The following is a 12415-nucleotide window of genomic DNA, read 5'->3' as shown; positions in this document are numbered from 1 at the left end:
CCACTACTCAAAACTAAAGATTCAACGCTTGGTTTAGAGGGGAGAGAAATCAGCTCTAATTGTAATCATTTCTCCTTTCTTGGGTGTCAAACAGCCGGCAGCAGCTCAGGCACAGACGGTGAGCTGGCCAACCTCATTCCGTGGTCTCTGGACCATCAGGGCCCACGGTGGCATGGAGGCAGGAGACAGCTAGTGAGCCGTGAGCGCGGAACTGCTGAGCTTGTCCGGGGATCGGCGCCCCGTGGCCGCCGAGGGGGCACATTCTCGGGATGGTGAGACGCCTCGCCGACAGAGGGAACGATCCTTGCGAGGCAAAGAGTTCATTTGGTGAAAGCGAGTACAGCGCACCCGAGGGGTGCTTGCCAGCTTCGGGACGGAGGGAAGTCGAGGAGAGGCCTGACTCTGCCCTGCCGGTTCCTGGCTGGAGCCTGGCTCCAGTTCTCTACAGCAGCGTGAACCCAACCGAGCCCACTCGCGGGCGCTCGGCCTCAGCCGCCTCACCTGCCAAGCGCTTGGTCACGGTCCAATCAGAGGTGGTCGCTGGACCGCGGCTGCCATGTTCCCCACTCCGCGCTGCCAATCAGTGTGGCGGTGGCCAATGGGCTGCAGGGCCGGGGGTCAGGTGACCGCGGGACAGCTGGCTTCCCATTGGCGCGCGCTGCCTGGCCTCCCGCTCTGTTTATGTGAAAGGAGTGAGTGATTGACTTTATCAGTCCAAGGACATTACTCAAGAGGCAAGAAGGCTGAGACTCGCGCGGTGAGCGGCGCGGACTGAGCCTGCCTCTTGCCTACTGCCCGCCCGGCGGTCGTGAACCGGCTCTGCCATTTAGCGTAGCCCAGGCTGCAGACCCGTGTGGAGAGAGCCTCCTGGACCCGCGGTTGTGCTCTCGGGGAGAGGAGGGGTGCTTGGGACAGGATTGACAAACTCCGCCCTCCACTTGTTATTTTGCTTATTTTTCTTTGTGCGCGCCTTTTACTTTGTTAAACCAGATCTAGTCCTAGAGTCTTTCTCATCCCTTTCCCTCCCATCCTTCTACCCCCCTCCTCCCTACTCCAGCTCCTTCTACTTCCCCTCCTCCCTCCTATCCCTCTGCAGGAGACTCGCAGCGACGGAAAGTTGCAGCCCCTGGTACTGCCTTGGGGGTCTCCCGGCAGTGTCCAACCGCCGCCACCCCTCTCCGATTACAGCACTTCGGAGGTCTCTTCACCCGCACCTTCGCTCTCTGCAGCCAGGTCGCCTGTACCCAGAACGCCCCACCCATGACGATGCTCCTGGATGGAGGTCCACAGTTCCCTGGGCTCGGAGTGGGCAGCTTCGGCGCGCCGCGCCACCACGAAATGCCCAACCGCGAGCCGGCGGGCATGGGGCTGAGTCCTTTCGGGGACTCGCCCCACGCCGCCGCCGCCGCCGCCGCCGCCGCCGCTGCCTTCAAGCTGAGCCCAGCCGCAGCTCACGATCTATCTTCTGGCCAGAGCTCTGCGTTCACGCCGCAGGGTTCCGGTTACGCAAATGCCCTGGGCCATCACCACCACCACCACCATCATCACCATCATCACCACACCAGCCAGGTGCCCAGCTACGGCGGTGCCGCCTCCGCCGCCTTCAATTCCACGCGCGACTTTCTGTTCCGCCAGCGTGGCTCCGGGCTCAGCGAGGCTGCCTCAGGTGGCGGGCAGCACGCGCTCTTCGCGGGTTCGGCGAGCAGTCTCCATGCTCCAGCTGGTATTCCAGAACCCCCAAGTTATCTACTCTTCCCCGGACTGCATGAGCAGAGCGCCGGGCACCCGTCACCTACAGGGCACGTGGACAACAACCAGGTCCACCTGGGTCTTCGCGGGGAGCTGTTTGGACGTGCGGATCCATACCGCACGGTGGCCAGCCCGCGCACGGATCCCTACACGACGGGCGCACAGTTTCCAAACTACAGCCCGATGAACATGAACATGGGCGTGAACGTGGCGGCCCACCACGGACCTGGCGCCTTCTTCCGTTATATGCGGCAGCCCATCAAGCAGGAGCTGTCGTGCAAGTGGATCGACGAGACTCAGATAAGCCGACCCAAGAAGAGCTGCGACCGGACCTTCAGCACCATGCATGAGTTGGTGACACACGTCACTATGGAGCATGTGGGGGGCCCGGAGCAGAACAACCACGTCTGCTACTGGGAGGAGTGCCCCCGCGAGGGAAAGTCATTCAAGGCGAAGTACAAACTGGTCAACCACATTCGAGTGCACACAGGCGAAAAGCCCTTCCCATGTCCCTTCCCGGGCTGCGGGAAGATCTTTGCCCGCTCCGAGAACCTCAAGATCCACAAGAGGACCCACACAGGTAAGGGAGAAGGGCAGGGATCGCGGGATTCACCGCGGCACAGCGCGGAGGAGCGGACCTTCAGCTTGAGGGCAAGAGAGAGGGGCAGCGTCTCCAGGGCCTTTTGGAAAGGAAGTGCTGTCAGTGTCCCTCTATCTCTCGCCTTTCTCGCCCTGTGGCGCTTTTGCCCACTTCTAACTTCCCGGGCACATTGCTCTGCCGTCTCAAAACCTAATTGGAAACTTCTGGCACCCAGAAACAAACTGGCGCCGCCTCTTCTTGTCCCCCTTTCTGGGTTACTATGAAGGGACTCCGATTGTGTTGAGAGCGTATTGCTTACAAGCGATTTAGCTTTCGGCACACATTCGGGAAAGGCAACCATAGAAATGCTAATGAAAGCTAACTTTCGGTTACTTCCGCTCTTTTTTAACCCATGATTGGCATATCTCCTAATTAAATGACTAATACCTTTGTCAAACTATTTTTATTTGGAGTTCCAGGTTCGATTCAGTCCTTCGGGAGGAAACCTAACGTAGAAAAGGCATCACAGTTTCGTGGCTTGCTCTGAACATCTTGTAAACTGTCTGGAGTCCCTGGATTTATATAGTTTTCTTTCTGAAGGTTAAGTACGACGACTCAAGATTTTTAATACTGGCTTAGCAAAATCGCTGCATTTGAAAGAGGCAAATTAACTGGTACAAAGAAGGAACTGAACCGGATTGTCCCGTCCTAGGTCCATTGTGCGGCCGGGGATTGGTTACATTGCCTAGGTAGTGGCAGAATGTGGCTGGGATTTGGGAACCGTGGACCGGGTAGAGTACAAGTACAATTTAGGGGGAACTTTGGAGGAGCCTGGGGCTTTCCCATCCTGCGCGAGAACAAAGGGTACGGCAGGTTATGAGCCAGCCCTGCCCCACCCCCGCCCATCACTCCCCAAAACCGAGAGCTTAACCAGCGCTCTCCATTTTTCTCCAGGGAAAAGAGATGTTGCAGCCGTTTCCACTCGGCACTCCCTCTCCAGGAAGATCCCGGGGCGCTCCGTTTTCCGCCGCTCGGCTCTAGGAAGCTCCTGGCCCTGACCATATTTCCCCCCCTTTGCGTTTTTGCCTTTTGCAGGTGAGAAACCTTTCAAATGTGAATTTGAAGGCTGTGACAGGCGCTTTGCCAACAGCAGCGACCGCAAGAAGCACATGCACGTGCATACCTCGGACAAGCCCTATATCTGCAAAGTGTGTGACAAGTCCTACACGCACCCGAGCTCTCTGCGCAAGCACATGAAGGTAATTACCTCTTTATTAGCGGTCGGCGGTTTATAAATACTCGGCCCAATATCGGGCCGCGGAACTGAAGCGCCCGTGCCGACCACCTGTATTCTCCACTTTAAATCCGATTTGCTCCAGCCGTGACACCTAGGACCCATTTTGGGGACCCGGAGTGGGGCGGGGGAGAATACTGTAGGGAGGAGGAGGGAGCGGAGGGAACAATTGGTTGTTTACTGGGAAGCTCTTGCCAAGCTCGCCTGGACTGGAGGTTGTAGGGGCTGCCTCTTCCCAGTTCAGTCCGGAGTAGGAAACTAGAGTGCCCGTGCCGAACCCGGGGGTGGGTGGTTCATTCGCTCTCCAGCTTCGCATAAAACAATAGAGCTGACAAGCGAGGTCTGATTCCCACGCATTTATGTCAGACCTAGCAGCGCCTAGGGTGCTCGTGCCATCTTTCTCTGTACCTGCTTTCCCAAGCCAAACCGGGCTTGGTGAAACCTGGGTCCGGAGTATTTTATACGGCCCCAAAAGACTAAGTGTTTGCCCCACTCCATCTGCGGAGAAAACATTTTTGAAGGGGCATGAATAATAAAAACAGTGCCTTATTCTTCTTCCATATGCCAATATTAGGATTGAAACTGTTTTGTTGGGGAACATCTCCGGATTTTCTAGACGTTGGTAATACGGAAATTAAAAACAAACAAAATCAGCAGCGTTTCTCTTTTAAGTGGGTCACTGGGCTGTTTTGTTCTTACAGTGCTCGGATTCTGCTCTTGTTTTTGCTTGCACAATGCCAGTTGGAATTATATTCATTATAATATATACATGTTAATTTTAGGTTCATGAATCTCAAGGGTCAGATTCCTCCCCTGCTGCCAGTTCAGGCTATGAATCTTCCACTCCACCCGCTATAGCTTCTGCAAACAGTAAAGATACCACTAAAACCCCTTCTGCAGTTCAAACTAGCACCAGCCACAACCCTGGACTTCCTCCCAATTTTAACGAATGGTACGTCTGAGGACAAATACAAACACAAACCCTGTTAACCATAGAATGGACCAAATGCATTTTTAAAAGAAAAGTGAGACCAGTCAAATGGAAATGGAGTTTTAAGGCAAGAGGCCATAAATAGGGCTATATCTTGTTAATTGCAATTGTCCAGGAAGGTTTCTGGGTAAGAGCCAAAAGTAGCCATGCCCTTTTCTCAGGATTAGGAAATATGTTTTCACATGTGAAGGATTAAAAAATATTTTCACTGCTTTTTCTTCCACTTTCTCTTGCTCTGCACATCCCATACCTAAACTCCTTCAGTTCATTTTAACATTTGTCCTATTTCCTGAGAGGAAGTTATAGAAGGATTGGTGGTAGAGATGTTAAACTGATGAAAATTCTTCTCCTTAGTGGTGATTGTTTAAACTCTCAGTCTTAAACCGTGCCAAAGTCCTGTTATGTCTTGAACTTTTCCTCAAAGCATTACTCTTGTGAATGTATTTTTGTCTAATGGGGTCAAAACTGTTGTTCAGTATTTTTCAGCCTGAGGATGTGATGTTACTCTACACAGATTGTGACATTTAGTATACAGTTGCCTTTGTAATAACTTTTTTTGTAAATACATATCCATTGATGCCATATTTATCGTTGTAATTTAATTATTGCTACAAGTGCCGGGAACTGAACAATATTTATGGATAAATGTTTTCTAACAAATTCTGTACAGCTTTTGATTATAACTGCTTTAGCGTTAAATTTTATTGTTTTGAAAGAAGAACAAAATTTACAATTTTTGAACCACTGACTCCTTTCTCTTGTTTTGTAACAGCCTCCTACAAAGAGGAGACGTGAGCAGATGAATCTTGTTTGTTGGTATTTATAACTCACTCAGATCCCTTTTTTAAATTGTTAAATTATTTTTCTACTATGGTATAGATTCCTTACATTGTCAGTTTTCACCTGGGAAGACCCTCCTTTCTTTATCTGTAGCTCAGATGGTTCTTTAACTGCAAGTTTAAATATGTTTGTCCCAGATTTTCGGCATGCAAGTCAAATATTACTGATCAATTCAGTTAGTGGCCATGACATCTCAATCTTGTACTTCAAAGACTGAGAACTGGATTTAATCATCCCTGTCCTGCATATATAAACATAAAGTTACCTAATGAGTTTTATGTCCCTTAGTTTTTTATTGCCTTACATAAAAATGAACATTGTAGCAGGATGAATGTCTGTCTATTCTGTCAAGAGATCACCCATATACCCACATATGTTTGTATCTATGATTTATCTAATCTATCAAATCTATTTAGCTATCTATATATTTTCAAAAGTAAGCATATGTCTGAAACAGTGGTGATGAATAAGGCCAGTTGAGCTGTGCTTACTATGGTTAAAGTGCTTAAAAAAACCATAGTCCATTTATAAATTTGGAAGGCAAAGGGATGTGTTTTGCTGTATATAATCAATAATTTTCACAATTATTCATAACATTTTATAGCAATGTGATAACTAAAGCAGTTCTGAAATTATATTATGGAAAGGAAAACATTTGCAAAATATGTATTTTTAAAGTTCATGGTTTGTAGGCAAAGATGTTAAGAGCATTGTTTCCATTAAAATCAATAACAATGAAAAATGGTTGTTTGCTTTGTGATAAAATATTAACAATCCATTTAATCTTCAGTGAAACAACTCATTTAGACAGACAGTTGTTTTACAGTTATATGAAAAAGAATCTTACTATTTTGGAGGGCTGGAGTGGGTATAGTATTAAGAGACTTTTTTAAATAAATGAGGGTGCTATTTAATATTGAGAGCCCAATTTCTGCATGAATAACCAGCTTGCAAATCAGTTAATAGAATGTTGGAGATAAGGAATTGTAAAGAATTTAGAAATGTAATGAATAGGCTTAAGTACCTTTTCTTGAAAGGACAATGCTCTAGGTTTTTCTGGTGGCAGTCAATTTGGTAATATAAATAATCATTTTGAATTCTAGAATTCTGTTTATTGTTATTTTTGAAGAAATAAAGTCTTGGCACATCTTATTTATAACATTTTTGTATTTGGTGCCTGATTTTTTTCAAACGTTTAAATAAATCAACCTTAAATTGACATGCTCAGAGAACTGATGATTAAAAGAAATTTTGATTCCCTGGATACAGTTGAAGCAGTATATTTTAAGTTACCTACTGAGGCTTATCAACAGACAATTATTAACAGTTTCTAATTGTAAATTCCTTTGGATGAAATTTTTTGTTTGTGGAGAATGGAGGGTTTTTTTGTTTTTGTTTGTTTGTTTGTTTTTTCATTTTCCTCTACCAGTAGAAAAGGCAAGGGCCTGAGTAACATGAACAGAGATTGGGATGACTTCACAAGTGAGGAGCAAGTAACCTGGTCAGTCTGCCATACCACTCCTACCCCAGACATTCCACTCTTGACCTTGACATTGAGGGTGCTGGAGCAAATTCCTATTTCAGGATTTTTCCTTCACTTCACACCAGAGTGTTTTAAATGGTCAGCAAACTTTCAGAAAGTGTATGTTCACAAGATTGGGTGTGAATATGTTCTAACTAAAATCTAAATAGAATAGTTTTTTTTTGTGAAATATTAAGTGAACTTCAACAGTTCACTGTTTTCTTCATGGATTTCTTCTCCACCCCCACCCCAACTTAAACCTAACCTTAAATGGGAGTAGAGTGGGGGGTTTGATGCAAGATTTTTGGAAACTTGTTTCACCTCCACCCCCATTACATATATTAAATATCTTCTTAGGAGACGTAAAGAAGAGTTTCATCGTTCCTGAGTAGGCTTGAAATTGTTTTACCAAAAATTCTACTGTAAAGCACTGTGTTCTAACAGGAGAAAATGCCAATTGACAATGATGATAACAATATTAAGATAATGTAAAAGTTTTGCCCCCTACACAATTTCCTCTAATTTGGGTGTAGCATCATATTTGTTAAATAGCAAATAGTCTATGTCCCGTCCCCGCCTTCTCTCCCCCAAGAAAAACTTATTTTACTAGTAGGACACTTTTCACAGATTTTCTTCCTATAATTTGAATCTGAGAGTGTATATTTATATTCTTGAATTTTCAGAAAATATCTTAAAAGAATAAGCATCCTCACCCACTCCCCAAACAAAATCTTGCAATCCTAAAGATGGATCTGTGGAAACCATGAATGTTAGTTAGGTTCTAAGTCTAAGTAGTCTACCTCGAATTTCATTCTTGCTCCTGGTAAGAACTTTGTTAAAAAGTCCACTATCTTCCAAAGTGGGCGGTTTAGCTTAAGATTTCTACTGTTGGGTGGGGAAGGGGGAGGTATATACTTCAACACAGAAGTTTGTCGTTCATCTACTTTGGAAGGTTAAAGATCTGGGTCCAGGCTAAGCAGGGTAGTCAGTTTTAGCTACTTCCAAGGTTGGAGAGCCAGTGGGGACAGCCTCCGTTCACAAAGCCTCCCAGGAAAGTTGGGTCCAGGACTTCCTTGTCCTTCCCCCTTCTCGCTGCCTGCTGTCTCCTTCTCCCCTGGCCCCCTCTCATCCCCTGTATAACTACCCGCCCCATCCAAACAAGCGAAAAAAGTCTAAGGGTATCTTTCCCCTTAGGTTTCCCAAAGAATTGCCACTGGCGTGCCCATCCCCTGAAGAGCGGTTCTCCGCTTGGTAGGTGGGCTGATATTTCTCTCGAAATATCTGACCGTCGAGGCTCAAGTGTGTAGTCAGGTTTTGCCCACGATGAGACCAGGCGTTCTGGAAGGCAGGACTCCCGCTCTGCTAGTCTTTCAGGCTCCTCGGAGGGGCGTCCAGATTCTCCGTCCACACAAGTAGAAGCTGGAGCTGGGAGCGGGGCGGGGTCAGGGGTGGACCTCATTTCCTACGGTTGATTCTCAGGCGGCCTCGGCCCGATGACCCTTTGACCTCCACCTACCGGGCCCTCGGCGCTGTAAGCCGGCGGTCGCCTGGGCTCCGAGCGCGCTTCGCGCCCCATCACCTCCCGGCGTCATTAGGCCGACGGGGCTGTAAAGCAGGAATCAGCCGCCGCCTAATCCGGGCCTAGGGTCAATAGGAGCCCAAACAATGGTGAGCTCCGAAGGCACGGCATAACGCTGGCCACAAATTTTGTGTTCCATTCCTCCTCCTAAGGCAGGGGTGGGAGGAGGAGAAGGAGGAAGGTACTTGTACACCCGAAAACTGCTCTGAGTTCCCGGGGCTCTTAAGCGAGTGTCCTTTACCTTGGCCCTCCGGTCTCTTAGCAGTGTTAGGGATTGGAAGGGTTGGCGAGGCCCGGGACCTGGTTGGAGGCCCGTGCGAGAGCCTGCCCCTGCGGGGAGAACAGACTTTGAAGTGGGTTTTTAGCGCGCACTTGTGAGAGGCGGGCCAGGGCCAAGCAAGGACCTGCTGGCAGGAAAGCAGAGGCTCGGTCCGGGCCCCGACCCCTCCCCCGCTCCCCGTAGCTCGAGCTTTTTCAAGCCACTGCCCGGAGCCTGCTGTCCCCTCCCCACTCCTGCACCTTCGCCCCGCGCATGCGCACAACCCGCAGCCGTCGAGTCGGATTTTGCTGCTAGGTGGTGGAGGGCAAAGTTGAAAGTGCCTTTACTGCGCCGCGGACTCCGCTGAGCCACAAGGGAAGAGAAAACGAGGCATGTGCGAAAAGGGGGGTCGATTTTGGGGCGGCTCTTGAGTTGTGAACATTGCGGGCGCATGCGAACCCCCGCGGAGCTTAGCAAAGCTCAGACTGTGAGCTGCAGAACTGTTGTGTAGTTTAAACTCTTGTTATTCCCCAGTTCACAGAGTCCCGCAGGAGAATGTAGGTCGTGGTGGCCGCACACAAAATTGTTAAAAAACAAAAACTCGCGGAAGCAAATAAGTTCTTCCAGGGCATTTTGGGAGTGAGAAGTTGGAGAGCCTTCTGGGGGTTGGGGTTCCCAGGGGGACTTGGATGTGAAACCTGCCAGAGGCCAACCCACCTTCCCGTCCCGACTTAAAACAGCCCTCATGGGTGGGGAATGCCATTTTGAGTTATCGTGTACAGGTCGGAATTCCACAGCACTTTCCACCCTTTAAAAATGCCAATGAGTGGGCACACGCTGTGTTATAGGACAATGGCGAGGCCCATGAAGCGAGTACGTAGGCACCATTTCCAAATAAAATGGCCCAGGTTATCAACACAGGCATGCCATTTCGACTTTGAACTCACCACGTTGCCCAGGCCCCCGTTTTCTGCACATCTCATTTAAACGTGGGCCTATGAAAAATGTCGCTGTTGAAGCTCTTGTGTGTTCTACAACAGCTGCTGGTTTTACGTTAAAAATAAAAAGGCCACGATCTCTAAAGCTTTCATTCCCCTTTTGCTTAACTGCCTTAATGCTGCGTGTGAAAGAACTCCTGGTAGCTCTTGGATCTTGAACTCGTGTTTTCTCCGCCGAAAAATGCTACAGATTCAGTAAAATGTGGGATTAAAAATTGTGGTTATTGACCTCCGGCTCCTATAGGAAAATAAGCGGCACAAATTCTTTCGCCTTGGGTGTTCGTGAAGGCCAACAGCTACGCGAAAAGGCAACTTTTTCGGGGCTGTCCACTATCAAGTATTTGGGTTCCTGAAGGTTTGGGGCAGTTCCTTTAGGTCACTTTGGGGAGGCCCCCAGGTGGGTGGGCAGGTCATTAGCAAAGCTGGCCTAGATCTGGGGGAAATCTGCAAAACAGTGCCTTTATCTGCGGAGAACAATTGATGAGGTTGTCTTTCCTCCTTTTCAGTGCACAAAGAATACGGCTTTGGAGCAAGAATTTGGAATATGCATTTAAGTTGTCGCGCTTTGCTGGAAACCCCTGAGCAATTAAAATAAGCATGCTCTGTAGTATTTTCTGCCCTTTTCTTATGTGTGATTCCTTCAAGTCAAAGGGACTGCAGACAGTTTGGAAACTTGTTTTGAAATTGCCACCCAACAGATCTTTCTCTTTTTTTCCCCTTTGGGTGAAGTTTCCTTCCTGGGCTCAGCCACTCCCTTCTATCCCCTCGATGGACTACGGTACTGATATCTTTGAGATCAAAGGAAGTAGCTGGCGCTTGCTGTATACTTATTTTTCCAAGCTGTAGTTCAAACTCTGAAATTTAAAGCTCTTGGTACCAAAAGAGTGGAAAGTGAAATGTTCATTCATTTGAAAAAACTTGAGCTACTGGTTAGGTAGTTTGTCTCTAAGAACTACAGAACCCAGATTTTCTCTTAAATTGACTTTAAAATCAAGCTAAAGATGCACTGCTGAACTGACTCCCCTGGATACCTGTGGTGTTCTTTGGGTCATTTGATATGGTAAAAGTCTGGTTGACTTTCATAGGAGTTAAGTGAATGGAATTTCTGCAAAACCGGAGAATGATAAATTAGTAGAACTCAATTTTTTTTAATGATGACCCCAAAGGGCACTGCTTTCCCCACTGAGGTTTGGTTTGTATGATTGCTATGGAAATTTACAGCTTGAAAAACACTTAGTTTTGCAGAAAGCACTTAAATGGAGTGTTCACAGCATTTGAACTAATAGTAGTTTAGGAACAAAACTCTGAATAAGATTAGAGGAATTCCTCTTTTGAAAGAAAAAATCTGTTAAAACTAAAGAAAATATCTTGCTTTAAAAAATTATCTACCAAAGCAAACAATTTTGTATTTTGTTAATGTGGTGCCAGTTCAGTCTGTTTACAAATTTGATGAGTAGAGAGAAATGTGAGCTTTACAATACTATAAAAATAGCCTTCACCAGGTGGCAGGTTTATAATGTTTGATCTCCAATAGGATGTATATGTTATCTAATGTGTTATTAAAACAACCTATGTAAAGACCATTTGTACATAAAATGTTAAAAAATATCAGATTCCATAATGTTTTATTATAAACTAGCATTTAAAACAAAATATCCAGTAACATTTTATGAAATTTTTCTAAAAGTAAATGTAGCCTATTTGGAGCTATCTGCAGTTCACTTTTTTTTTTTTGCCAGTGTTGTCCTGCTTGGTATCCGGGACAGTCTCTAATTCCTGACGAAGAACTTGATACTGACGTTGGTTTGCAGCAGCCAGACCTCTGTAACACTACCTATGCTAAATGCAGGGTTAATGCCGAACCTACTGTGCAAGAAATGATTTACCGATGAGGTTTCAAAGAAAACCACATCAATTTGATTGTCTGTTACCTTGAAGTGATCATTTTAAGAGTAGTAGCTTTTTCCCTAGGTATAAAAAGACTGTTTTCTTCTTTTGGTGTATTTCATTCTGTGTTGAGCAATCTTTTGTGAAATGAAAAAACAAAAAAGTCCCCCCTGAGAATTATAAATTAGAGGATGGAGGTGAAGAGGGGTCTAATTTATAACCCAGTATGTATTATCTCATGCATTGTGTTGACCTTGTCGAAAATCTCTTTCAAATATCTGCATTCATCGTGTAGAACTAAAGTGTTTTAAACTTAGAAACATGAACACTTGTTTTACTAATTTCATGTTTGTGTTCAAAAAGCAATACCCAGGATCCCTACAGCTGTTGTTTGACCTAAATAAAACCATTAAAATTATTTTGTGATTATTGTCTTATTACAGTGACGATAGCCTCTAAATAACCTTGATTAACGTATTGAATTGGGGCAATTTTTATTCTATTCATATTTCTCAAAATATAGCTGGGAATTCCCTGAGCAATACATTTTGAGGAAAAAAAAACCACTGAACAAATCCCAACCAACTGTTTTGACCTCTCAGTTTTTTCCTTGAGGGACTCGCCAGGTGCTGGGGAGGTCAGGGGAGGAATTCAGAGTCAAGGATTGATTAGGGTGATTAGAAGGAAGAACTGCAGGAAGTGGTTTTGAGAGAAAA

General features: G+C 46.3%; 1 protein-coding gene across 2 annotated transcripts; it reads left to right on the top strand.

The window, feature by feature from the left end:
- Nucleotides 1-1260: 1260 nt before the first annotated feature.
- On the top strand, nt 1261-11864 carry ZIC3 (Zic family member 3). 2 transcript variants are annotated; one of them, XM_045839408.1, is made up of 3 exons: nt 1261-2329; nt 3425-3588; nt 11552-11864. In XM_045839408.1, the coding sequence occupies exons 1-3, from the start codon at nt 1261-1263 to the stop codon at nt 11702-11704; spliced, it is 1386 nt and encodes a 461-aa protein (XP_045695364.1). In that variant the 3' UTR covers nt 11705-11864. The 2 variants fall into 2 exon arrangements, with proteins under 2 accessions (XP_045695364.1, XP_045695363.1); XM_045839407.1 differs by lacking the exon at nt 11552-11864 and adding an exon at nt 4406-4867.
- Nucleotides 11865-12415: the final 551 nt, after the last annotated feature.

This window comes from Phyllostomus hastatus, unplaced genomic scaffold (assembly GCF_019186645.2).
Source record: "Phyllostomus hastatus isolate PE091 unplaced genomic scaffold, TTU_PhHast_1.1 phas_contig_30, whole genome shotgun sequence".
Lineage (NCBI taxonomy): Eukaryota > Metazoa > Chordata > Mammalia > Chiroptera > Phyllostomidae > Phyllostomus > Phyllostomus hastatus.
This window is presented reverse-complemented; position numbering and strand designations above follow the sequence as displayed.